The sequence below is a fragment of the Hesperophylax consimilis genome, chromosome 17 (genome assembly GCF_061612785.1).
Source record: "Hesperophylax consimilis isolate HC1 chromosome 17, BYU_Hcon_1.0, whole genome shotgun sequence".
NCBI classification, from domain to species: domain Eukaryota; kingdom Metazoa; phylum Arthropoda; class Insecta; order Trichoptera; family Limnephilidae; genus Hesperophylax; species Hesperophylax consimilis.
The window spans coordinates 20,555,928-20,582,510 of NC_142852.1; the positions used below are offsets into that span (position 1 = coordinate 20,555,928).

The following is a 26,583-nucleotide window of genomic DNA, read 5'->3' on the forward strand; positions in this document are numbered from 1 at the left end:
ATGGACGGTGACAATAGTGCCTCGGTGTTGCCAGAAAGTGGAAGAATAATAATTGACCCAGTGTTGCCAGTGTTTGAAGACGTGGTAGATGCAGTGTTGCCAGATGTGTTAATTAATGGGAAAGATTTTATCAACAAAGATGGCTGCATCAGGGAACTTGTGGTAAGTATTTTTCTTTTATATACTAACTAACCAACTATCATGCCGTTTTTATGCAGAGAGTGAACGCGACAAAATTCTCTCTCGGCACACTTCTTGCTTCATTTACATTCATAAATCGTCTGACAAGCATACACTTTTGTTAATATACACAATACTTTAATAACGGGGATTTGCACGAAGCTCACTTTTTTTATTAATTATTACGAACTCATGGACTAAAATATCTTTTTTTTTCCAGAGCAATACCTACGTTTGCAAGTTAGTTATATTTAACATCTATAAAAACAGCATCTTACTATAAAAATATTCTACGTAAAACGGTTTTGAAAAATTTTACAAAACATTTTTTTAACTATTATTAGGTTTAACTATTAGAACAAAAGATTTTATTTTCTAGACGATGAATTAGTAACTTCCCGAGGGAACCCTCTAGAAACATTTGAGAAATTAGTAATACGTTCATCAGAAATAATTCAAATAAACTCCGTAGAAATCCGACCGTAGGTCCGTCCAATGTGCAGGGCCGCGCGTCGCATATTTTTATGGATGACTTCTTTACTTACGTCATATCTTTATTTTAGAGTATTTGCTAAGGCAAATTCGACTGTAGGTCCGTCCAATACACCTCGCACGCGCGTCGCATATTTTTGTAGACGTCTTCTTCACTTACGTCTTTAAGATTCTAACTATATTTTAGCGGATTATGTCGCCTTAAATATTTGATTCACTACTTGTTTATTTTTCTACTAGAAGAAGTCGCCGGCGCACAGTGAGCTGAAAATCGCCTTTCATAGACATAGAGACTTGAATTTTCAAGGGTATTTTTTTTGGCTAGAAATGGATTCTGCTGATCTACTATGCTATAAAATTTCGTATGAAGCAATTGCGTGTACAAATGAAAGAGTTATCATTTTTTTAAGAAAAATTTGAATGGCACTGATATTAAAAATGAGGCTATCTCTGGAATCATAAGGTTGGCTTTTATATCCTAACACACAGATATACTACTATTTATTTGTATTTTTTTGAAATACTTCGTATTGTGGCGCATGACGGCCGGCATAGTCCAGTGGTAACGCATTGGACTGCCATTCCGAAGGTTGCGGGTTCGAACCCGGCGTGCGCAAATAAATTTTATTTGATTAATTTGTGTTATTTCACAATTAATTAATTAAAATAATATATAGTATATTTGCGGCACGTTCCAGAGTGGAAGATACTACCAGTATCGCCCTGGTGTAAGACCACCATTCAGAATTGAAACGTTGCTCCAAATGGCTTTAGCCGTGTTTAGTGACTAGATCTGAATAGCCAGGTACTTCCCCACTTACCTTCAGCCTCACAACATCCCCCAATTGGGGATGCCATAGTCTCACTGGCTCCAGACGGGAGCAGTTGGGACTCTTGTGAGGTATTCACTATAAAAAAAAAAAAAACTTGCGCTTTTTTTTTTAAATCATCAAAGTTGAAAAAAAACTTTTTTTATGTTGATGATTCATTTTAATGCTTAAATGCTTTACATATGAGTATGCTTTGTCTAGTTTACAATATATTATTGACACTATAAACCAAAACAGTCTAAGAAATAACAAAAGTTTTTTTACCAATGTGGCGATATATTTACTATTCACAGTAGGTATTTAGAACTTTTAATTGTATTGGATTGTATGATTAAAAAACAGTTGTACACACACATTTATTTGTAAAAATTAATCATCAAAAATAAAATCAGTAACTTTCTTAAAAAAATGATAACTCCTTCATTTTTACACGCAACAGCAGAATCCTTTTCTAGCCAAAAAAAATACCCTTGAAAATTCAAGTTTCTATGTCTATGAAAGCCCACTGTGCGCCGTTGACCGGTCCTCACACAGAGTTTAAAGAAATTTTAGACAGTTTTTTTCCTTTAATTTTAAACGTCAATTGTGCAAAACTTCATCAAAAATATCTTTGTTATAAGTATTGCGCTTAAGGTTAAACGCAACGCTCGTTGTATTCTACGTGTTCACAGATGGCGTTAATTAATTAATTTTGTTTAAATACGCTTTTGCAAGGTATTGCTTTACAATATTAAGACACATCATTTGTTTGCGCCCGTATATACGCAATATGAATATGAATCAATAGTTTTGTTCGTTTAAAGACTTAATTCTTTCGAGAAAGGCACACAAATACAATATTTTACCGATGATTCAATCCAATATTGTATTTGTATGCCTTTCTCGATAGAATTGAGTTTTTATATGGACAAAACTATTTATTCATATTCATATTACGTATATGAGGGCGCAAACGAATAATTTGTCTTAATACTGTAAAGCAATACCTTGCAAAAGCATATTTAAACAAAATTAATTAATTAACGCCATCTGTGAACACGTAGAATACAACGAGCGTTACGTTTAACCTTAATCCTTTCAGCCCCAGTGATTTTTTTACCGTAACGGTAGCGATTTAAAAAAAACCATGTTTTTGTTTTCTTATAGCTTGTAGTCTGTTCTGTGGTGTTTATTTTTTCCGCTTGGATGAAATCCTTATTCCCGCCAAAAAAATGATAAATATTTCGACATCTGCTGATTATGAGTTTCATCATATTTTTGCTGTCATTGATTACTTAATTTAAGATGAGATCAGTTCAATTCACTTTTCACAGTCATTTCCCAGAATATTGTAAATGAATTTCAATGTTCATTCAAATTAACACTGGTAGTGACGGACATGTTTTCGACTAGCCTATTTTCCTATATTATTTCTTAATTTATGAATGAATTTTAGTTTGTATCTTAGAGATTATCACTACATTGAAAATGTGCATTTTTGACATGAAACAGTTATTTGTATTACTTTTGTGTTATGTTTATTGTTACCTTACTATTTAAAAATAGCCTCTGACGCCCATTGTTAAGGCGATGCAGTAATGCAAAATCATATGTTTTTGGTTTAAAAATTTGGTCGCCTAGAAATGTTTCAGATGCTTTAATTAAATACTGCGAGTAGAATACATCTTGGCCTTTGAAATAATCGAGAATTTTTTGCATATGTCTTTTTATAAGCCCAGAAAAAAATAATGTATAAAGCCTATGAAAACTGCTTTAAAGTTCAAAATCTCCTACTTACGTATCCATTTTCGGTTATGGTTTTATTGTATAATGTGGCAAATTAAATTATTTATAAAATGATCAGAAAAACCCTAAATATTTCTGCCTGAACATCCACAAAATAAAATAAAAGGCCATTTTTGGCCATGTCTTTTTCTTGCATAAATCAAAACAGGCGGATGGTGGTAACCGGGAATTTAAAACTTATCGCCATCTACGTAAGGGCTGTTATTGATAGCGGCTCGATTTAAAATATTACACGACGTAGTCCATCGCCTTAATCCAAATTAACATAGAATAATTCATAAAAAACAAAAAAAATTAAATACCAGAAATTTTCAAATAATTTTCTGAGGTATTGTAAAGCATTACATATTTTATATATATGGAAGGGTAGGGATGTTGTTTTAAAATGAAGACAGCGACATTTCTACTTTTTTGAAGGTAAACTGTGGAAGCCCTTACACTGCCGACAAAAAATGATATTTTTTTCGTGGACTTGAATTGAATTGAATATTTTCAAAATTTTCCTTTTGCATTTGTAACAGACAATAATTTTTTTAAATAGTTTTCCATTTTGACATTAATTTTTCATAATACATGGTTTTCCAATAAAAGGTGTTATTTTAAATAGCCCGCTATTTCGGTAGATGTTACTTTTGAAGCTGTCATTTTTTTATATTTGACAAGTAGAAACTGCGCCATTAATAAAAATGGAACGATACACGCTTCAACAACGCATTTAAATTATTAAAATTCACTTGAGTAAATCAAATGCAAATCATCTTGAGTGATGAGGCCCATTTCCACCTCGGTGGCTTCGTCAACAAGCAAAATTGTCGCATCTGGGGCTCGGAAAACCCAAGAGTTATTGTTGAAAAGCCTCTCTATCCTCAACGTGTGACTGTTTGGTGCAGTTTATGGTCCGGCGGAGTCATTGGACCTTACTTTTTCGAAAATGAGGCTGGAGCAACAGTTACGGTGAATGGATTGCGCTATCGAGATGATTAGTACTTTTTTATGGCCGGAATTGGATGATATTGATCTGGACAACGTTTACTTTCAACAAGACGGCGCTACGTGCCACACAAGCAACGAAACCATTGATCTTTTCGATTGTATATCAAAATAACACCTCTTATTGAAAAACCCGTATAATATTCACAAAATATTTCACACGTTTTTGAAAATATTTTTATCCATTTCAACCATTGATCATTTGTAATTAGTCAATGATTTCAACATTTAAAATTGGTTATTATAGAAATATCAACTTTTGACAGCAATCTTTTTCCTTTCACAATAATTTAGCAATAGAAAATCCCATCAAAAGTGACGCATTTTGACTTCTAGGTCCTAGGCAGGCAAATTAAATTGTTTTTCTTCCCAATACAGCCTCCGCGGTCAAGTAAATATTGATGAATTTATGATAATTCACAATTTATTAATTTAAATTAATATATATACATAGTCCACAATGGAATGCTGGTACCTACCCTGTACGGAAGTGAAGCATGGAACAGGCAGAGAAAGGATGCAAGTAGACTGAATGCTCTAGAAATGAGATCCCTGAGGCGTATGTGTGCTAAAACCTTGTATCATTGTGTGAGGAATGTGGAGATCCGCAAAGAGTGCAAGGCTGATGTAAGCGTAATGAATAAGACCAAGAAAGAGACGCTTAGATGGTTTGGGCATGTAGAGCGAAAGGAATGTAAGGAGAATATATGATGCACATGTGAATGGTAGCAGAAGTCGGGGACGCCCGGAAGACATGGCACGATCAAGTGAATCAGATACTTGAGTCGAGCCATCTCAAGAGTCAGAATAATAGAAGAGTTTGTACGAGACGATGTATGAATGTGAATGAGGCAAGAAGTGTGTGGTGTGACCGAGTTGTTTGGCGGTCCGTCCTCTCTGCCTACCCCTGCGGGGAAACGGCGTGATGGTTAGTTAGTTAGTTAGTTAGTTAGTTAGTCTTATTATACAGGTTGTATCGGCACGTACACGACAAACTTTAACCAGCTTTTCCTTAGCACATTTGGAGTAAAAAAAAACTTTGCTGTCCAGTAACATTGTTTTTCATTTAAAAACAAAAAAATATAAAAAAATCCACACTCCGTCACCGTCATTGGCATTGTTTCTCGTGTTCAACAGCTGTTATTAGCAAGTGTGTCAAAAAGCGTCTTCGCTCTTTCATACACACTAAATAATAATAGTTAAAAATGAGACGAATGGTGCCATGCCATTTCGTTGTGATTGTAAAAGCGCGCCAATGTAGGTACGTACGTATATTATTCAACGAAACTCGAATAAAATATTGCCAGATGGGTTTTCAAACTTTGACAAAGGATAAAACAGTGGTGACATGTGGTGAAAATATGAATGATAATTTTTTTATTAAAAAAAATGTTACCGGACAGCAAAGTGCCCGTAACATTTTTTACTCCAAATGTGCTAAGGAATAGCTGGTCAAAGTTTGTCGGGTACGTATGAATGTATTATAAGTTTGTACAGCGCCCTTGAGGTGATTTTGCACAAAAACGGCGCTATACAAGTCATCCAATTATTATTATTTTATTATTACGTGCCGATACACCCTGTATATATAGTAGGTACCTATACTTTCGGCACGTTTCAGAGTGGAAAATAATCTCAGTATCGCCCTGTTGTAAAACTTCAGAATGGAAACTTAGCTTAAAATGGCTTTATCCGTGTTTGGTGACCAGATCTGAATAGCCAGGAACTTCCCCACCTTCCTCCTCCCTATCTTCTTCTCCTCCTCATTTTATGCCATAGTTTGTCTCACTGGCTTCAAACAGTTGGGAACAGTTAGAACTGTTGTGTGATTTTTGATAAAAAAAATCCTTAATCAGAAACTTGGTCTATCGATCTTTTTGTGTATATTTCAAAGCTCAATTATTCAAGAAAACTTTCGCCACTCTAACAACAGATTTTTTTTTTCGTTAACATTGATATTTCAAATAGAAAGTTCTGCGGTAATTTCACGACGCCAGAGCTCACAGGATGATAATGACTCTTGGTATGTTTCAGGTGGAGAGGACGAACGAGTCAGTTGGACACATCGGATTTAACCTGACGCGAAGCCAATGGGATCCATATCCATGGGTAAGTCAAATCTAAACATAACAAATAAATAAATTTTGTCATGTATCACATTTAGCCATTCACGTGTACTTTTGTAATTGTTAACATACCTACTAGTTTATTTCTCTTTTATTACAATGAATTAACTCTACTTTAACTTATCTATTCACCTACCTACCTTTCATACCACTGGAGCGCTTCGTGTTGCGCAATCAATTCAGCCATTCGATACAATTAACATCATTCCTCAAAATATTAGTAAAGAAACAATATGAAATGATTACTGCGGTTTAAAGCCAGTGAATCCACCTAGATTTCACAGTTTATTCCATATTTTTAGACTCAATAAGTACTCTAGGATGTACCCAGAGGTACTACTAAGATACTGCGCAATACTTGCAAAAAATTGTCGCAAAGCGCTCCAGTGGGTTTACTTTTATTTTTATTTTTATAGTCTATCTTTTTCCATTTAAAAATGTTTCTGTATGTTATGTTATGTAAAAGATTGTTATGTAAAAGCCCACCAGGGCGTTGAAATTAATTAATAATAAATAACTTTTCGGTCTGAACAAAAACAAAAGATACACCAAATTTCCAAAACTTATTAATATCAATCAATCCAAACAAAACGCAATGCCATTTACATTGCATATCTTCCGTATATTAAGTGGGGCCCCACCGTTAAATTTGGCGGCCACCTCTGGTCTGGAGCTCCAAAAAATATTTTGAAAACGTTTGACATTTGAAAACTTTTTTTAATTTCTCGTAATCTTTTGAGCTCGCAGGCGGCAGGTGGGAATGCTTAACTTGTTCCACCGGTATTTCGATGGAAGATGCTCCGAGGGACTAGCGTAATTGATCCCTTCGGCACCAGTGCATAGTTGGGAAACAACTTTTGTACACGGTTGTAAGAACGGGTCGTTTTTACGACACGTTCTTGAGTTCAGCAGCTCGGCTGTGGAACCTTTATCTCTTCAAAAAGACCCCTAATACAGCATCCCAAAGATGATATAAGCCTTTAGGGAAATTATTTTCCTCCTCCCTTCTATAAAATAAATATAATTAAAATAAAATATATAAAATAAATATAATTAAATTTTAATTGTAAGAATGATGATTGCTTGTTGGCTAAAAAGATTCCTGACAAGATTCACAAAAAAAAATTAAACAAAAGAAATACTCTAAATGACGCTTATTTAAAAGAAATTCGAGTTTATTGTATTAGAGTAAAGGTGGAAACACATTATTAAAACCCGACGCGACCCGATGAAACGCGATGCGTGTTGAGTCGAATCAAATGTATTGTTTTCTATAGACCAGAATCACACTATGAACATCCGACGCGACGCCATGCGCGCACACGCCATCCGATCCAGACGTGCCAGGTCGGTGTGTTGCCCATGGTGGGGGTAAACACGCTACCCGACGCGGCCTGCGCAGTATGTTTCTAGACAACACCCGACGCCACGCGTCAGTCGTTCGAGAACTGTCACAGAGCATATAAGGAATTTATGCCAATTTAATATTATTTTTGCATTTATTTAGCGAAATGACCGACGAACAATTAATTGAGTTGGTAAAACGATATCCTGTTATATATGACATGAGTTTAGCTATATACAGGGATCTTATGTTATCTTATCTTTCTTGTGTAGTGTATGTCACTTTGAATAAATTCGTGTATTTCTTCAAATTGTGTTTTAGTAACCCGAAAATACACATGAAATCTTTCACTATCTTGAAGTAAGTCTGGATAAAGAGTATGATATTCACCACACATACTTCTCCTTTGATTTATTTCATGAACCCAGTAACGCCTAGTTATTCTCTTTTTCTCGAGTCGTTTAAATATCATATATGTACCCATAATTTGCATCAAATCTTCTTCAAAGTCTTCATCTGACTCGTTATTTATTAAATCCATAGTACAAAACCATTCACTTCCACTGCTGTTAGCTAACTGTATTCAGAAATTGCTAGTATGTCGTGGCGTCGCGTGTTGGTAATGTGCACGGTGCACATCGGGTGTCGAGACGTGGCGTCGCGTCGCGTTTTAATAATGTGTTTCCTCCTTTACATACACAGACAAACAGACTCACAACCAAAATAAGCTGTTATTTTTTGATTATCATCAAATTAAAAACAATACAAAAAAATCCATTGGTAATTTTGATGAAAAACTAATTTTACTGATGTGTAAAATTATTTTTTTGATATTTATATCAATTGCAAAATTTTGAACTCTCAAATTGAACTTGGATAAAACGTTCGCTAATAATCCGTGACGTCACGAGATACGATATAGTACAAATATTATTGTCTAATTAATGTGATTTTTTTAAATAAATTTTAAAATTTGTTTATTAATTGAGCGCAGTGAATCCCTGTGTAACTTAACCATTGGCATTTCATTTGGCCGTGAATTTGTTTGTTACGTTCCGGTACCGATTCCAATATGGTGGCCGTTTTAAACTGTAGTGCACCGCAGCAGCGGATAGGCACGATCAAAAAACATTTCATTAAACATATTTTTATAAAAATATAATTCAAACCATAGACATATGAATATTAGTAGACCTGCCCTAAGTGATTAAAAGCGTATTATTCCCCACTCCCCATACCGGTTCCATTGGAGCCGGCTGGGCTCGCATATGGCCTCAAGTGAATTTAGAAAACGTGACGTCATCATTCTTGTGCGAACTATGGTCGAGGCATCTATGGAAATAACACGGCAAAATGGTGGCTTGTAGTATGAAAACTTGTAAAAATAGATGTGAAAAAGAGAATAAACCCAATTGTCGTATTACATTCCATATATAAGCATTATTTTAAGCATATTCACATCGTATAATATGGATCAGTTGTAGAAACATATACTATCACATCGACATACGTCTGGACGCGAAACACAAAGCTGGTTGGTTGCTGGGAAGTAAATTATGAACATTTATAAAAGTGTCTTAACTAAATACATAAACGAAATATTCGACTCTGAAAATAGAAGAAATTTATTTTGCCGAATTTGGACTTCGCAAATTTGTTCATAACGTGGCTAGTAATTTGCGCTCTCATGTAAAAATGTCTATTCATTCAAAAGCAGATTTTACTTTCAAGAACTAAATGGTGATATTATAATGCGAGATGCCTATATACTGTCAGATTGATTTATTGACGAATCACAGTTAGCTTTACCCCCTTCGTTCTTCAACAGTTGATTTTACCCCTCACCTTTAATTTCTAGTCTATATATTCATATGTCTGTGATTCAAACACATTTTCAATTTACAAAAACTCCGTTTTGCAAAAAAACAAGTAACTTATTATGAACATGGAAACAAATTGAGCACGGAGAAAATTTGGCGTAGGTACTCGACAGGTTATTGTTTTATTTTTTTTAAATTAATTCGACATAGGCCTGTATCATCTTTGAGGATGCTCTATAGAGGGTCTGCTTAGGGAAATGGAGGAGAGGAATAATAGGAATGCAAAGATCACTGTATCCAGGAGTGATGTACGAATTATCTATGGCGCAAGGTGATGGGTCAAGGGACACCAGCTGGAAAGCTCAAAGGGTCTCCCCAGAACCAATCTCTCCCGATCTGGCATACCACGCATCTGGTAGGCAGGTGTATCCTGAACACACCTCACCCGATGATCCCCGGCACCCCTGATAATTCACCAAACGGTGACCTATGGCAGGGGTTTCGAACATTTATTTCATTTATCCACTAAATAGTTTCCGGGGCGGCGGTATATAAACCTTTATGTGAAATTTCGTGTTTTTTTTAAATTAAATGGGAAGATATTTAAGTACCTACTTATAAATCTTACAATTTCACAGGAAATGTTGGTTTTGATTTAAAACTAGCTATTCCCCCCATGCGTTGCTCTGGATCAGTCTGTTTGTGCATATAGAGAAACATTAGAGCGTGTTGCTTTTAAGTCCAACAGATATAAAAAATGTCACAGGTGACTTCTATATAATATAGGTATATAAAAACACACGCGTATTCAAATGCAAAGTTGTGTCAAAATTTCAAAGCAATCGGTGAAGAACTTTTGGAGATTTACGATTTTGTGATTATTTAAATCAGTAAAGACGATTGAGGTTGATTTAGGCAAAAAGACGATTGAGGTCCTTTTGAAGTTTAATGCAGTCGTTTATGGATTTAATAACTGAGTATAGTTTTTTTATCATCTGCATATGCTAGGTAATCAGTATGTAAAAACATTTTTTAATATCGTATTAAATAATAATGGGCCTAAATAAGAACCTTGAAGTACACCGGAGGGCACAGAGAAGAAGCTGGACTTTGTTCCCTCTATATTATGTTCTATATTATAGGGTATTTGCTATTAGAAACAGTTCGGTTAGGTTAGGTTGTACAATATTTAGCGTGTGTTGATTGTTTGTGTTGCAGGTACGCAGCGTGGACGGAGATTCTCCTTCGGGCAAGGCTGGATTGCTAGAGGGAGACTGTCTTCTGCGAGTTGGCACTCAAGATCTACTCGGCCTAAAGGTTGGTATTAAAAAAAATTAGTGGTGAATACCTCTCACAAGATGCACTATAAATGTCCCATACTAAAACGTTAAACGTCCCGCCACTTTTGTTGACAATTTTAAGAGTTTCAGAAGCAAATACCTTTCAATTTTACTGGTTTTTACCACTCAAAAATAATGGCTGGAACTAGTTTCTACGTAAAAAGCGTTTACACCAAAGTTGACAAAACATTTCAACTAAAAGTTTCAAACAAATCGTCCACTTTTAGTTGTCAACTTTCTTTGATCTTTTCCGACACTCGGCGGGAAACCAAAATTTAGTGAAAAATTTGTCTCTCCTTAAGTGGAAGACAGAAAAAGTTGCTGAATTTTGTAGAAAAAGCAATAAATTGCCACAAGTTGTGGAAAACTTAGTGGCGGTCGGTGGCTTTTTGTAGACATCAAATGACTCGTACTTACTACGTACTTGATATCAAATATGCACATCTAGACGCTAGCCCACGAACAAGATACAATTAGGTACTGTCTAAAATTATCTCCATAAATCCATTAAACTCCATAACTCAATATTTCCAGTATCCAGAATAAGTTTTTTTTGCAAATGGCCGAGACACAAAACATTGTCGTATTAATGATTCAATTATACAACAACACAATTCACTATTATCATTTAGAACACGTTGGCGAAGTATCCATCTTATTGTGAGTTTTCATTTCTATTTATTTAAATTATGATTAAAAAGTAAATCGCAGGTTAATAATATTCAATTCGACTTTATTCAAGCTCAAAGCAAACTGTCAAAACAATCCAATGGATTAGTAATAGAGTATACGATTCTGTGCATTTTACATATGAGCATCACAGACGATTTTTGTACGTTCGATGCTGTCATTAATATCGTATAAAGTTGACGAAGATATTGGCTTGCGGGTCTCAGTGCGCATGCGTGGAAAGAACGTACGTTCTAGCATATTGGATACGGTTTACAGATCGCTTCCACACCACATTATTATGTGTGTTTTATGATTTTCACAGTATTTCAGAATGCATGTATATTTAGACTCGCCCGCGTTGTTTGTATCGTGTCGTTCGTTGTGCGTACACAGAAACGGGACAACAATAATATTTGTATGATTTTTTACAATGCCGTTCTTGGAAAAAAATCGTTGAAATCAAGATTGTGAATTTAAAAAGTTTAGTATTGGTTTCACTTCACTGTGCAATCTCCTCTTCGAGTATCCTCGACTTTCTCTACCATTCAAAACATTAAACTACGTCAAACATTCTCATTATATACTTTACTTTCTTCGTTCATCACACACGCCGCATTTGACCACACTTAAGCATTTGATTAATCGTGCCATGTGTTCCTCGAGAGTCCCCGACATTTTCAACCACTTTTCTTCGTTCATAACATGTCTAATTTAACCTTACATAAATATTTGTTTTGAGGGTCATTGTTCATTTGACCTAAGTGACCAGCCGCCCTTGATTGTTGATATTTATTTATTTATTAACGGACATCTTCAAATTAAAAATAATAACACGAATACAGTAAAATGAAAAGTACAGGAGTAGACAAAGGTTGTAACATTATTGCCAATGGATGGGTGATGAAAAGATTAATTGTATAAATTAATGATGGATCTAACGATTGTGACATTAATTGGTAATTACCAAATACAATAATCTAGTCATCTACGCACACGCACTGAACACAATGTATGTAGGTAGAGATGAGATCTGATAAGGAAGTTAAATAATAGAAGGTTTTAAATAACAACAGACGCTAATTTATTAAATAACAATTATTAAAATACTTGATCAATAAAAATAAACATGAGACTCTAATAAACATCGTATCTCCGGGCGTGTCATGAATGTACGTAAGTTTAACGCCATCTTGATAAAAATATGACTAAGAGCAGGTAAAATTATTAATTTAAAACATTAACAATCTTGTAAGGAATGTCTGAGCGGGCGCCAGCGTAGTATAAAATTACTACGCAAGAAGTAAAATAAGTAATCCCTCTTAGAATGATAAGTTACACGATTAAAAAGTTAAAAGAGAAAAAGACCTTTCGTGACTTGCAAAGTAGTCCCTCATTGTTCCAGTGTCGCACGAACCACACCGTAGTCCCCTGAGTCCAGCCAGCAACTGAGCTCGACGAAGTGCGCTCCGGACCAATAGCTCGAAACAGTAGTGCCAACCGGAGAAAATTGACCAATGTTTATTCTAATCGGGTAGGAACTGCGCCGCCCAGAAGTAAGCACTGCTACAAGGTACATGAAAGCAAAGACATTAAGGCAGATATAATACAAGAAAATAAAGTGACAAGTCGAATCAAGTCAAGACTACGCCGTGGGTCAGGACCACAGGACACTTATAATATTCCGTAACTTGTTTAGCGACTGGCAAAGGTCATTCAGACTTATCCCAAAAAAGTTAAGGTTTTGACTAGTCTACACATTCTGGACAATGGTGAATAATATCCATAATTTGTCGAATGATGGTTGAAGAAGAGCAGTTCATTATTTCTAAGTCTGTGCGAGGGGATATTGAAGGGAACGAGTTGCAGTAGAGTAGGTGAATCAATAATACCATTTATAATTTTGAAGAAGCAAATGAGGTAATTTCTTTCCCGATGGACTTCCAAAGGCGAGAGGTTTAGAGTTATTTCAATTTCATCATATGAGTATTTGCCTTTTTCTAATCCTAGCCTCCTAGCAATCTCTCTTAAGAACCGATGTTGAACAGATTCAATGCGTCGAATGTGGACAGCATAAAAAAGGAGACCAAATAACACAAGCATATTCAAGATGGGGGCGAACCAAGGAGCAGTAAAGAGTTCTAAGGGTATTTACGTTTTTGAAGTCCGAAGTGATTCTAGTGATGAAACCAAGTAGTTTGAGGGATTTATTAACGATTGCAGTGATCCCGAAAAGAAAGCTTGCTATCAAGAGAGACACCAAGGTCTTTAATAGATGTAACAGTTGCTAAGGAAATATTGTTAAGTTTGTATTCGAAGACAATCGGTTTTTTTGATCTATAGAAGGACATAATTTTTCATTTATCGACATTTAGTTTTAAACAATTAATTTTACACCAATCATAGAAAGAGTCGATATCCGATTGGAAAAGAAGGCAGTCATCGTGATTTTTTATTATTTTTAGAAACTTATTGTCGTCGATATGCAATATTGACGCCGACATAGGTGTGTAATTGTGTAATTGTGAAATGTTGACTCTGAACGAGGTATTAACTGTTTAGGTGAGCGAGGTGGCGCAGTTGGTACGAACATCAGGACGACTGGTGACACTGGCTGTATGGAGCTGTGAACTACCAGGCAAGGACTGGGACCCTGAGGTAAGTTTGAACTGAAAACATCAGATAAATATAAAATTTTAAACTGTATAATTTATTCCAAAATACACACGTTCGCACAGATGTCTGACCGGATCAGTCTGATATAGAGATCCGGTTCACTGAGCCGAGTCATTCACAAACGACTCAATTCTAATTTCCACATCAGCTATTGCAGACATGTATGTTATTTTTCATTATGTGAGAAATCACGGGATATTATAATTGCAATTTTAAAAACGCCTCATTAAAATAATGAAACTATACAAGTACAATGAACTCAGATTTGAGTTGAATTTAAGAGGAAGCTACAAGCTTAAAATGTTTATATTCTTCGTGTACCTTATATTGTAGATAATAGGCATTAAAATCGCAAGACAAATGGAGTCTAGAAACGTTCGATTTTTTATTTTTATATATTTATTTTTTATTTTTTTATTTAACAATTTTTTTATATAACATAATGTGTCCTTACTGGGGTACCCCGTTCTAAGCACAAAACTGGTTTTTATTTACTTTGTAAATAGTTTTATAAGAAAGCAAAATAAGTTAATCAAATGAAACTGTCACAAATAATCTTAGCTATAATAATGTATTTTTTAAAAGTTGTTTCCTTTATGCGTTCATACATTTGTATTGAAAAAAATTTTTTTTTAGTAATTCACATTTATATTTTTTATTGAGTAATTTATTTTGTTATTTGTATTCTACCCAAGCGAAACGATAGAAAAACCTTCAATTAATCTAAAGCATATTTTTTGGTATTCATAATGTACACAATTCGTAATAAAGATTAATCAAAATAGTGATTTAGCACCAAGCTTCGCCTTAAGTGTCATTTTCAAAATTGGAATCAGTTGTATATAAATAAAAATTATTCAGACAAGAAAGTTCTTCGAGGGGAGAAGTATCACTTGCTCCAGTTAATATTGAAAGGCAAGATAGAGGGTCGCAGAGGGCCTGGTAGGAGACAAATGTCTTGGCTGCGAAATATACGAGAGTGGACCGGCATTAAAAGTGTGGAGGAGCTATTCCGGGCAGCGCAAGACAAAGAGGCATTTTCTAGAGTGATCGCCAACGTCGGGGGGACCTGATACGGCACATAAAGAAGAAGAAGACAAGAAAGTGCGTTGAGAGTTTGTTGTTTGTACTGTGCGTTAGTCCTGCGTGAAATCTGTTTCGGTGAATTCAAATTCGCTTTGAATTTAAGTGTAAAATCAGAAATAGAACTGATATTTTTTTTATTTATAATATTTCGAATAGAAAATTATTTTAATCGCCATTTTCAAAAGTGCAACTGATTTGTCGAGATTTAAGGATATTCCGTGATTTTTTCATAATAATTTGTAATTAAATCAAACGAAAAATGTGAAAAAGGACCGTTGTCTTGCCGGGGCATTGCTTTCATCACTGAGCTAATTCAACAATATCAATTTTTCATTTTTAACTTTGTCATACTTCAATATCACACTTGTTATTAATTATTATTAATAAAGTTTTGGCAGCAATCACGTAATTAATTTTTTTTTAATTTTCAGTCTCTGTTTTGTGGCCCGCTTCCGGGCGCGCTGCATCGTGTCGGCGCGTGCCTGGCGGCCATCTTGCGCGCGGCCGAGTGCCCGGTGTGCGGGGGCAGCGTGCGCCCGCCCGCTCTGCAGTGCCCGCGCGGGCACCTGATCTGCGCGCGCTGCCGGCCGCGCCTGCCCGCGTGCCCGCTGTGTCGCGCGCCGCTCGTGCCCAACGCGACGCGCAACCTGCTAGCCGACGAGGTGAATAAATAATAAAGCACACACGATATTTAGAAAGACGGACCAGGAATGGAGTACGCAATTGATACAAAATGAGATGTGCTGCTACCAATGTATGGTAGTGGGGCATGGAACTGGCAGAGAAGGAATGAAAATAGACTGGATTATGTTTAAATAAGATCTTTGAGGTGTACGTGAGGTAAAGTCGTATATGACGATGTTAAAACTGTTGATATCTGGATTTTTTTAAGTGGATGTAAACGTTCCCTCAGTACCTATCATCCTAAGGGATGCTGTGCGGATGGTTTTTTTTTTTGGAGAGGAAGAAGTGAACATGTGTCTTAAAATAGACCCATGTTGAAGGAGGGAGGAAGCACAGAGACCGATAGAACTAGGAAGTTAGTAATGGTCGTTTTTGGCCCTGACAAAAAGTGAATAATATTTAACCCATTACATTTATAAAAAAAGCTGTCAGAAAGTCGAAGAGTTTGTGTCTATTTTCGCTTCTTTCAAAACTAAATGCTTTTTTTGAAAAGCGATAAAATACACCTTCATTTTATTATTAGAAATAAACATATAAATTTTGAAATACTAAAATACGTTTTAAACAGTGAAATACAATGTCTGGAAACAAAAAAGACATATTTTATTAGAAAAATGTATGATAAACATTACTGCACCCTCACTTTTTTGTAATTTAATATTAAAATAATTAATTAAAAATTTGCAAAGTTTCATAATATTTTCTCAAATTACTTTCGAAACTTTAGTTTCATCAAGGTGTTCATTTTAATTATTTTGTTGTTAATTTCCATATTTCATTGTAAAGCTTGGTTAATTTTTTTCTTTCTAACTAATATATTAATTTATTTATTTATTTTTTCATGTTCTCCATAAAACGGTTATACACCAATATATCATGCAGAAGATTACAAATTAAAAAGTTTACAGAGGCAGTTTTACTATTTTGTGACATGTGTTAAAAGATAGTTACTGAATTGTCTGTAGGTGACATTGAAAATGTCGATGGCTAATGCAGAATCGTTAAGCAGTTGAGTCGCTCTGTTTATTGGCGCGTTCTGATAGGTAGAAGTCCTCGCTTTCGGAGCATATAAGAGTGCATGGGATCTCTCTCGAGTTAATATCAAAATAACATAAACATGAAACAATTAACATTTAGCATCAATTCATGGTGGCCAGTGAACGACAGCCAGGACGAGAGTGATCTGGGAATAATAATGACGGCAATATTATAAATTTGATGCAGATCTACAACTGCGTGGTGGAATCGTTCGAACTGAAGGCTGGGGCTGAAGGGACTCACCTGACCAGAGCATTACTGGGAGACAAGGCCAAGTTCACTAGGCTGCAGGGCGTGGTGGGGCTGCACGGGACAAGCAGTCTGCAAGGGACCAGCACATCAGATGGATTTCCTGAACATGACGGACCGAAGGGTATCCGTTGGGGTACTCAAAGGCTGCTAGATCGGTAAGTTTACACCATAGAAGAATTTACATTAGGTCCACAGGATTGTCATCTCTGGGGAGGCATTGCGGGGGTTGTTTTAAGGTAATTGTGGGACTATAACGTCAGGTTATTATTTTTTTGGTAAACTAATGTTTTTAAGACAAGATTTTTTAGTGAGAAGTGAGAGAGTTAGCACTTACAATGCCTGTCTCATATAAAATAAATCGATTTTTTTTTAGATAAGTCTTTAAATAAGCCCAGAAAAAAATAATGTATAAGGCCTATGAAAACTGCTTTAAAGTTCAAAATCTCTTACTTATGAACCCATTTTCGGTTATGATTTTATTGTATAATGTGGCAAATTAAATTATTTATAAAATTATCGGAAAAAAAATACGTAAAGCACCACATTTCTACGACCAATCACAAAAAAAGGTTCGCTGTTGTATCTACATCAAGGCCTATATCCAGATTTATGATTAAAAAAGATACTCAAGAAGAATTGCTTATTGCGGAGGCGGAACTAACGACAGCTTATAAAGTTGTCAAACATCATCAATCTTTCAATTCACTTGACTGTAACGTAAAACTGAATGCTACAATGTATACCGACTCTAAAATTGCAGCAAAACAGTCCACAGCAAGAACCAAGGCTACAGCAATTATATTAATATTCTTGCTCCACATTCTGTGTCACAAATAAAAGAAAAATTGCAAGAAGTTTCGTATTATGGAATCGGCACCGACGCGTCCAATCACAAAGCAGAAAAGATGTTTCCTTTACTTGTTCAATATTTCACTGAAAACGATGTTATTCAACAAAAGCTATTGAAGTTTGATTCTTTAAAAGATCAAACATCGGACACTATTTCCAAATATTGTCTCGACACTTTAAGACAATTGCTGATTCCACTAGATAAGCTGATTGCTTTTTGTGGTGACTATACTAATACCAACTTCGGAGGGCTTGAAGACGCGGTTGGTGCAATGTTTATCATAAAATAAAAGAAGATTTGGAAAAACCTATAGAAGGAATTGGATGTTCAGCCCATATTCTGCACAATACTGTATCAACCGCTGCTGGAATCTTGTCTGTGGATGTCGAAGTTATCGTCCTCAAAATATTTAATTATTTTTCAATATACACTGTTAGAAAGGAGAAGCTGAAAGAGTTCTGTTCGTATGTTAATATTAATCATCAGACTATTTTGTCACACTCAAGAACAAGATGGTTATCATTAAAGCCCGCGGTTGAAAGAATTCTGAAACTATGGACACCACCTAAAATTATTTCAGATTTCTTTAAAAGTCCGATCAGTGAAATTTATTTCCTCTTTCTGCATTCCAACTTGAGTTTGTTTCAAAAAAATATAAAAAGCGTTGAAAAGAACAAGGTGTCTATAGTTGAAATCAGAAAAATATTAAACGAAACGTGTAACACCCTGATTGAAAGGAAATCTGCCAAATTTATTGGCATGCAAACCAAAATCCAAATGAATAAACTTAAAAATGAGAATCCAACTCCTGAAACAACAGTTTTGATTTCAAGATTTGAAGAGGAAGCTGTAGCATTTTATAATACAGCTTCCGAGTATCTGAAAAAGTGGTCTGTTTCGTTTGATAAATATGAAGTGTTCGATTGGATAACACTATCTGAAATTCCAGAATGCGGAAAAATCGAAAACAATATTTTATACCTGAATAGTAATGGTGTGAAGACTTTCAGCGATAATCTCTTTGAGCAACATAATTATCTTAAGAGCTTTCTAGAGGCTAAGCTTGGTTCGGAAGAATGGAATTCGATCGATTCGGTTGCAGAGAAGTGGCTTTACTTTTTTAAAGAAACTGAAAATCCTGAAAGAAAATGCCTTCTTTTGAAATTATGCGAGTATTTATTTTCTATTCCTGCTCACAACGCCCCAGTAGAAAGAGTTTTTTCATTAATGTCGGCCCACTGGACTCATGAACGAAATCGCCTGCTCCCAGAGACTGTGGAGTCGATTTTACAGTGTCAAGTCAATTATAACATGACTTGTACAGAGTTCTACAATTATGTTAAAAGGTACCCAGAATTGTTGAGAAAAGCGAAATCTTCTGAAAAGTATGACCAGCCAAGTACTTCCGCTAGTACCAATTAAAGTAACCTATAAAACAAACATATTTACTTACTTATTATAAAATGAAGAAATTGTTTAAGTATTACAAAAATTTTATTTGCTCCATCCTGAAACGTCCCGACGAGACCCTGGCCAAATATGGCAACCCTAGGTAAGGCACACTGTAGGAATAATTTTAAGAAGATAACCACTAATACTGAATTACCGTTTTTAAGTTTGTTATAGTTAAGCGCACTTGAAGTGAAATGACACTCAAATGCGCTATATAAATGCCATGTTATTATTATTAAATCAAATTAACGATTTTATAGGCTTCTGCCTGGCCGGGCTCGCTCCACCGGCAACATCTCAAGGACAATATCACCGACTGGTTCCACAGCGCTGCTGGCAGAGGATAGAGACCTCTCTAGGTCCTTGTCCACCCTGGACATTCAGAGGTATGATTCAGAATTATAAAACACAAATAAGGACATTTTGTCAGATGGCCATTTCTGCCAATCAGACAATATAGTGGCGATGGTTCATAACTCATTTTATTAAGAGTGTAAGTCACGGTATCAGCTCAATATTATCGTACGAATCAATTGAATTACGGCTCAATTCGATGGGAGCCGTAAGCTCAGAGCTTATGAGCATACTGTGCTTGCCTGATACGGTTCCAATCTTACCAACATAAGTGATGAATGATCATACGACCCTTAGTACCGGTACACCGCCTCGTACCACGAGAAAAATAAGAGCAATATGGAGTTATATAAAACGCTTTGAACTTTTAGCGTAATTTTTCACCTCCTTTATGTTCTAGAAGCCGAGCACCGCCCTCCCGCCCTAGTTCTCTGGACAGCCTGGCTTGTTCTTGTAGCAGCCTGCCTACACCAACCAGCGCCTTTCACGGGAACACAGGTAACAGCAGACTCTAAATGCTTAATACACGTGGTGTCTGGAAACTAGTGGCACAAGCGGGAAATTGGGGAAAATCTACATCATACAGAATACAGAACCCAAAAAAATGTTTTGATTTATTCTTGAGTGCGCTTGGGCCCAGCGCTCACTCAGGAGTGGCGCTTGGTGCTGGTAGGCTGCAGTCACCAACATGTTGGCAGAGGCCATTAGCCGCATCCTGGCTCCAGTGACCCGGTGTCTCATCAGGCCGGCAAATCCATTCAGTCCTAGTTCCGTGAACATTGTCGACGCGCTGCTGTATCTTCGGTATCCAAATATTATTCTACAGGCGTCATTATATTGAATTCGGAGTCGTTCCATCGAGCAAGTTCGGTAGTGGCACCATGTCTCACACGTATACAGGCCAGTACAGAATGCGTTGAACAGTATTTTTTTAACGGTATTGCTGTATTTGCAAAATCTGCGGGCAATCATGTTAGACACTATGCTTAGGCTTCTCCTTTGTCGTTCGATATCACCATCGTCCGATAGGTCTTCATTAATAATGTGCCCCAAGTATTTCACGTTCGAACATGTATTTATTTTTGCCTCGTTAAGGTATGCGGGGAGCATCTTACTTGTATCTTGACTTTTTCCGTGGTGGAACGCAATCAATTCCGTCTTCTTCGGGTTGTACATCATATTATGCTGTTTTCCATATTCTTCACAAGTGTTTAGGAGTAATCTTAGTCCCTTAATCGACGGAGATAGGGTGATCATGTCTTCCGCGTAGCTTAAATGATTCATACATGTACTGTTAACACGACAGCCCGCTTTGATGTCCAGGCGACTTGATAACTCGTCCATGTATGTTTCAGAGTGGAAGATACTACCAGTATCGCCCTGGTGTAAGACCACCATTCAGAATTGAAACGTTGCTCCAAATGGCTTTAGCCGTGTTTAGTGACTAGATCTGAATAGCCAGGTACTTCCCCACCTTCCTCTTTCCCTTCCCCACTTACCTTCAGCCTCACAACATCCCCCAATTGGGGATGCCATAGTCTCATTGGCTCCAGACGGGAGCAGTTGGGACTCTTGTGAGGTATTCACTATAAAAAAAAAAAAAAAATGTATACATTAAATAGAATGGGGGACATACACATGGTTATATTTTGCCTTTATTAGAAGTCAACTTGAGTGCAAATTCTCCCGTCTGGAAGCCACATCACAATAGTCATATACAAGATATTTGAGTTTTAAAATGGGTATTCCAGCAATGACTCAGTATTTCTGTATAAACTTCTAAATTATGCATTTGATAGTCCAAAATTGCTTGCGATAAGCTTTCGGATTCCAATACGTAATATTATAGGTCGGGATATATGTCGTTGCGGAAATTCTGGTACTAACTACCATATATATTCCTCTTGCCCAGAATACTTATGGATGAAAGATATGGTATGGAAGAAGTGCCATTACTTTTAGTGTGACTTTAACGTGTTCTATTACACGTAAATGAACTGTAAATCAAATCCACAATAAAACGAAAATGTAAAGCTCATTCAATTGGTTTTGAAAAATCACGGGAAAAGTGGAATGAAGGAACAGCCTACCTTGAATTACTTGAAACTTGCACTGTTCACGGGGTTGAATTTCCTCCGAAAAAAGATAATCTTTAATATGATTTTGATATTTGCAATCCGAGCACAAAGCATGTGAATAATACGACGAGGACACTACGATTGCACCTTCTTGCTACACGACATGAATTCGAATGCTGTACTTGCGACAATTAACAATGCAACAAATCATCTTTTTCTTTTCAGGTGTGGGTAAGGCTGTTTTTTAAGGAAAGAAATGAATAGTATATGATGGGAAAAATCGTAAATATTATCCAAAACTGTTTCAATATTAAACAGTGACACTGGGCATAATTTATGTTTTTCTGCTCAGTTTAATTTTTATATAATCACCTCAAGATCAACATTACGACGTACGAACAACTATTGTAAACTTTTCCGTTTTTGGACGCGCAGAGTGTATTTCGAGACTTTTATCTGACTCCTCCCCGCTCGATGACGTAAGCGCCACAACCATTGAGCCACGAGATATATTTAAATATTTGGCGGAAACAAAAGCGTTTTATCGCTTTCTCTGGTGGAACCTTAGTATTGGAGCCTTTTTAAAGATATTTTTGTTTTCTTGTTACAGAAGCAGCTGCCATGAGCTTCCACTGTCCCATCAATGCTGACTGCGCTGAACTAATTAAAGGTTGGAATTTTACTTTGTTGCACTTATTCTTGTTGTATTATACGTAATAATGATAATAAGAGTTTATTCCAGAATGTATGCAGGGGTAGTACAATGCAATACATTCCATATTTTAAAATAAAAATAATACACAGATAGGCAATGCAGAATAGAAGTGAAAAATGAATGCAAGCAGCCGTTTATGGAGGATATTTGAACATCTCCCGTCTCGTGTCGGCCCATCAGGGGGGACTCCATCTAGGCAACCATAGCATTGAACATTCAGGTGTTATTTGATTGGCGTAGTCTGAGCCATAAGCTTCCCATGTGATGGCGCAGAACCGCTCTGAGAGAGTGCACTCGTCCCTCCAGGAACATTTCCGTAGCGCTGCAGTATCTCGGTAGTCGAAATAGTTGGCGATAAGCATTATTGTAAGCGACTTTTAGCTTATGCTATTGGGATGCAGTGTAATCTACCCACAGTTCTGACGTGTACAGTGATGTGCAGAATGCATTGAATAGTATCATTTTGACGTTTGTTCTGCAAAAGTAAAAACGCATTGACAGCATTTCATCCATTTTCCTTCCGTCTTGCTTAGGAGTTCCTAACCCCGTGCCCGCGGGCACCATGGCGCCCGCGGAACGATTGGTGTGTGCCCGCCACTATTCGAGAGTGAAATAATTTTTTCACAAACATTAATTAAAAATGTGAATTATTTTAATTTTTTTGTTTCATTTTTAATTTTTTTGTGTGCTATTGTCATCTATTGAATTAGATGAGATCCTACAACTAGAATTGAGTCCTCAAAACTTGATTGTTTTTTATGTGCATTCAATAGATGAGATCCTACAACTGGAATTGAGTCCTCAAAACTGGAATGTTTTTTATGTGCATTCAATAGATGATGAACTGGAATTGAGTCCTCAAATCTTGAATGTTTTTTTTCATCTGGACTTTTCTTTGATTCGTTATCCTTTTTACTTGAATAAAATCTTATCGACATCTTTTTACACAAGTTTACCTTGATTTCTAATATTAGTTCCTTCAGTATTTATAGTTTAGGCATTTCATATCTGTGTCTGTTATGATAATGAATTGTCGAAATCAGTCGAGGAAAAATGGCAAAAAACTGACATTTTCAGAATTACAAAAAAAAACAATGTTTACTACTGTGAAGGTTAAGGAAAGGTTATAAGTGCAAAGTATATTACTTTAGTTTAAATATGTTTCTTAGGTTTGGGAAAATGTACATTAATTTAGGGAGTTTATTTGTGATTTGTTTGGAATTATGTGTTCATCTGACATTGAGGTGGTTAATATTTTATTTGATCTGTTTTTTCCTAGAAAATAGTTATTTCTACAAATATATACCTATGTATAAAATATGTAATATAGACTTAGCCTATATCAGCACATCGTTCGCCATATACATATATCAATTGGTTCGAACACAGGATTCAAACAGGAATCCATGCTAAAAAATTACTTACTTTTAATAAGATTTTTGTTGTGGTTTTGTCACGCAATCTTGTGTCAATCAACTCTAACTGCTATGCCTATAATATACGTATCTTTGCAATGTTTATCATTTTCAGGCACGCTGCACGAGCACGCCATTTCCAAGCACGCGTGCCCGGTTTTGCTGGTGCCCGGTACGAGCTTGACTCTCTCTCCTGCATCTTCGAGCACGCAGCCCGCACTGTTTGCTCACAGCAGATGGTTCTACCCAAAGTGTGAAAGGAACGAAAGGTTAGTCTATTTACAAAATAAGTCAAAAGTTTGTGCCGATACCATTGTAAGAAATAATTTTGGAGTATGCAAGTGGTGTATAGTTTCCGCATCAAACAACATGGAACTTATCCAAGGTTCACACACCATATGGACTTACTTGAGGAAGCGAATAGATTTAACAAAGACACAACTTCAAAAACCTTTTAAGTGGACTGAATGCTAAGAAACGAGATCCTCAAGGCGTATGTGTATTAAAACCGTGTATTAAAACCACGTGTTAAAATATTGAGATTTGCAAAGAATGTTATTCTTTCTCTAAAAAAAAATAAACTTAACCTTCATGCCGATATTTTGCACTTAATAAAATTGTACGAAATAATATATTTTCTAATTCTAGAAATAACGGAGTCAGGGTATGGTGCTGGATAGCAGCTCCCAGAGATGTGGCGTCACAGTACCAGATCACTGTGGAAGTAATGCCCAAACCTGGAAAAGATAAAGGAAATCTTAAAGCCAAAGATAATGTGGAAATATCATACGAAGAAAACGAACATCGTAGTAGAGGTTTTGAAGAGAAAAGACGCACATTTAAGGACAAGGGTTCAAATAATTGCATCAATGCAGATGAACACAAAAGTGCAGAAGCTAAAAAACATATTGGAAGAAATATGGAAGCTTTGGAAACTTCCAAAGATGAGAAAGAGAATAGACGCACATTCAAAGACAAAGATGGAAAGATTGGAAGTGATAGAGGGTGCCATGATTCGTTAGCATATGCAGCAGATATAGATGAAAATGGATCAGATCTTGAAAGTTGGGCTGATATACCTATTGGAGACGATAGTTCCTCTCGAGAAGATTTGGCCAGTTTGGAAGAGGCAATTAAAGAGGATGATGAACCATTTTTGACTCTTGCAGGGGAGGTGTTGAGCCTTATTCAAGACCCTTGGAGCCAAGTGGTCTCATCAGGAAGAAACATGTTCCTCAGCGACAGGTTGCTCCAACAAGATGTACAAATCAGTTTGTCAATTGGTCTACGCTATGCAGAACCAACAAATTGAAGTCTCCACCAGAATATTATTTTGTTCGACATATTTACAGCGATCGAGTATGTTTAAAATGATATTTCCTTTTAGGATATCATAACTTTCATCAATATATCTTTTAAATACTAATTTTTCACGGTATTTGTAAGCCGTTTTGATTTATTGCGTTAGGTTGTGTTCTACATGTATTCATAAAACGCCATACTATTATACAATTTTGTGGACATAGAACAAACCGACATTATAATTTTGTTGAGATAAAAACTGAGTATCGCTTCGTTGTTTGTCCACAATGTTCCAAGCGAACGACTCAATGCCATTTTGGCGTTTGGCTTAGCTTGAGTAGACTTGCAAGCGCTTGCCGCCGAGGGGCCAGTATCGGTATTTTGTGCACAAGTCAAAGGATGCTTGCGGCAAACGCTTGCAATGCATCCACACATTCGTTTGACTTGCCGATGCTTGCTAAGTATTTGGACAAGTGACTTTTCACAAGCGTGTGCAAGGGTGAAGCATCACTATCACCCGAATATGAAACAAACCAACACAAAATGTTGTTCTGTTTTTTGTGGATTTGAAATGAAAAAATTGTTAAAACTATTTAAAATCTTACATTCATTTTTTTTACTGCATTATAATAAATTAATACCAAACAATGGTTTTGGTCTAAACAAATCATTATTCGGCAAGCAAAGTGCTGATTTTTTAAATGTATATATACTATAGGTAGTCAAGATAAGGTATTTGGAAGGACTGTTGTGTGGAGTGTTGAAGATCTTTTTGTGTTTGAGATATCGACCAATTGTGACACTGTTTCTTACTTCAGAGCAGCTCATTATAATACCGGAGGAAAAAGTGCCGGATTATAAACCCTATTGAGCCCTTTTGCCAGCCAAAAAATTGGTAACCTCTCTTGTAAATTATTACTTAATATTTATCTAATTTTATAAACTAACTATTATTATTTAAATAAATCGATTTTAATCATTGACGATGGTTAAGTTATCAACAAAATTTGAATCAGACAAATGAAAAGGTTTTTTTTGAATATCGGCATACAGAGCTCCGAGCCAAAAAGGCCCCTTTCTCTTTCATCATGATTTTAAATATTG

The 26,583-nt window shown here is 36.1% G+C and overlaps 1 protein-coding gene across 1 annotated transcript; it reads left to right on the top strand.

Moving 5' to 3' along the window:
- On the top strand, positions 1 to 25,489 carry LOC149416182 (uncharacterized). The gene is made up of 10 exons (XM_089641903.1): positions 1 to 162; positions 6,312 to 6,386; positions 10,787 to 10,885; positions 14,140 to 14,235; positions 15,771 to 16,001; positions 17,248 to 17,468; positions 19,876 to 20,001; positions 20,370 to 20,467; positions 24,293 to 24,446; positions 24,826 to 25,489. Exons 1-10 carry the CDS (start codon positions 1 to 3, stop codon positions 25,487 to 25,489), a joined length of 1,926 nt encoding a protein of 641 aa, XP_089498029.1.
- Positions 25,490 to 26,583: the final 1,094 nt, after the last annotated feature.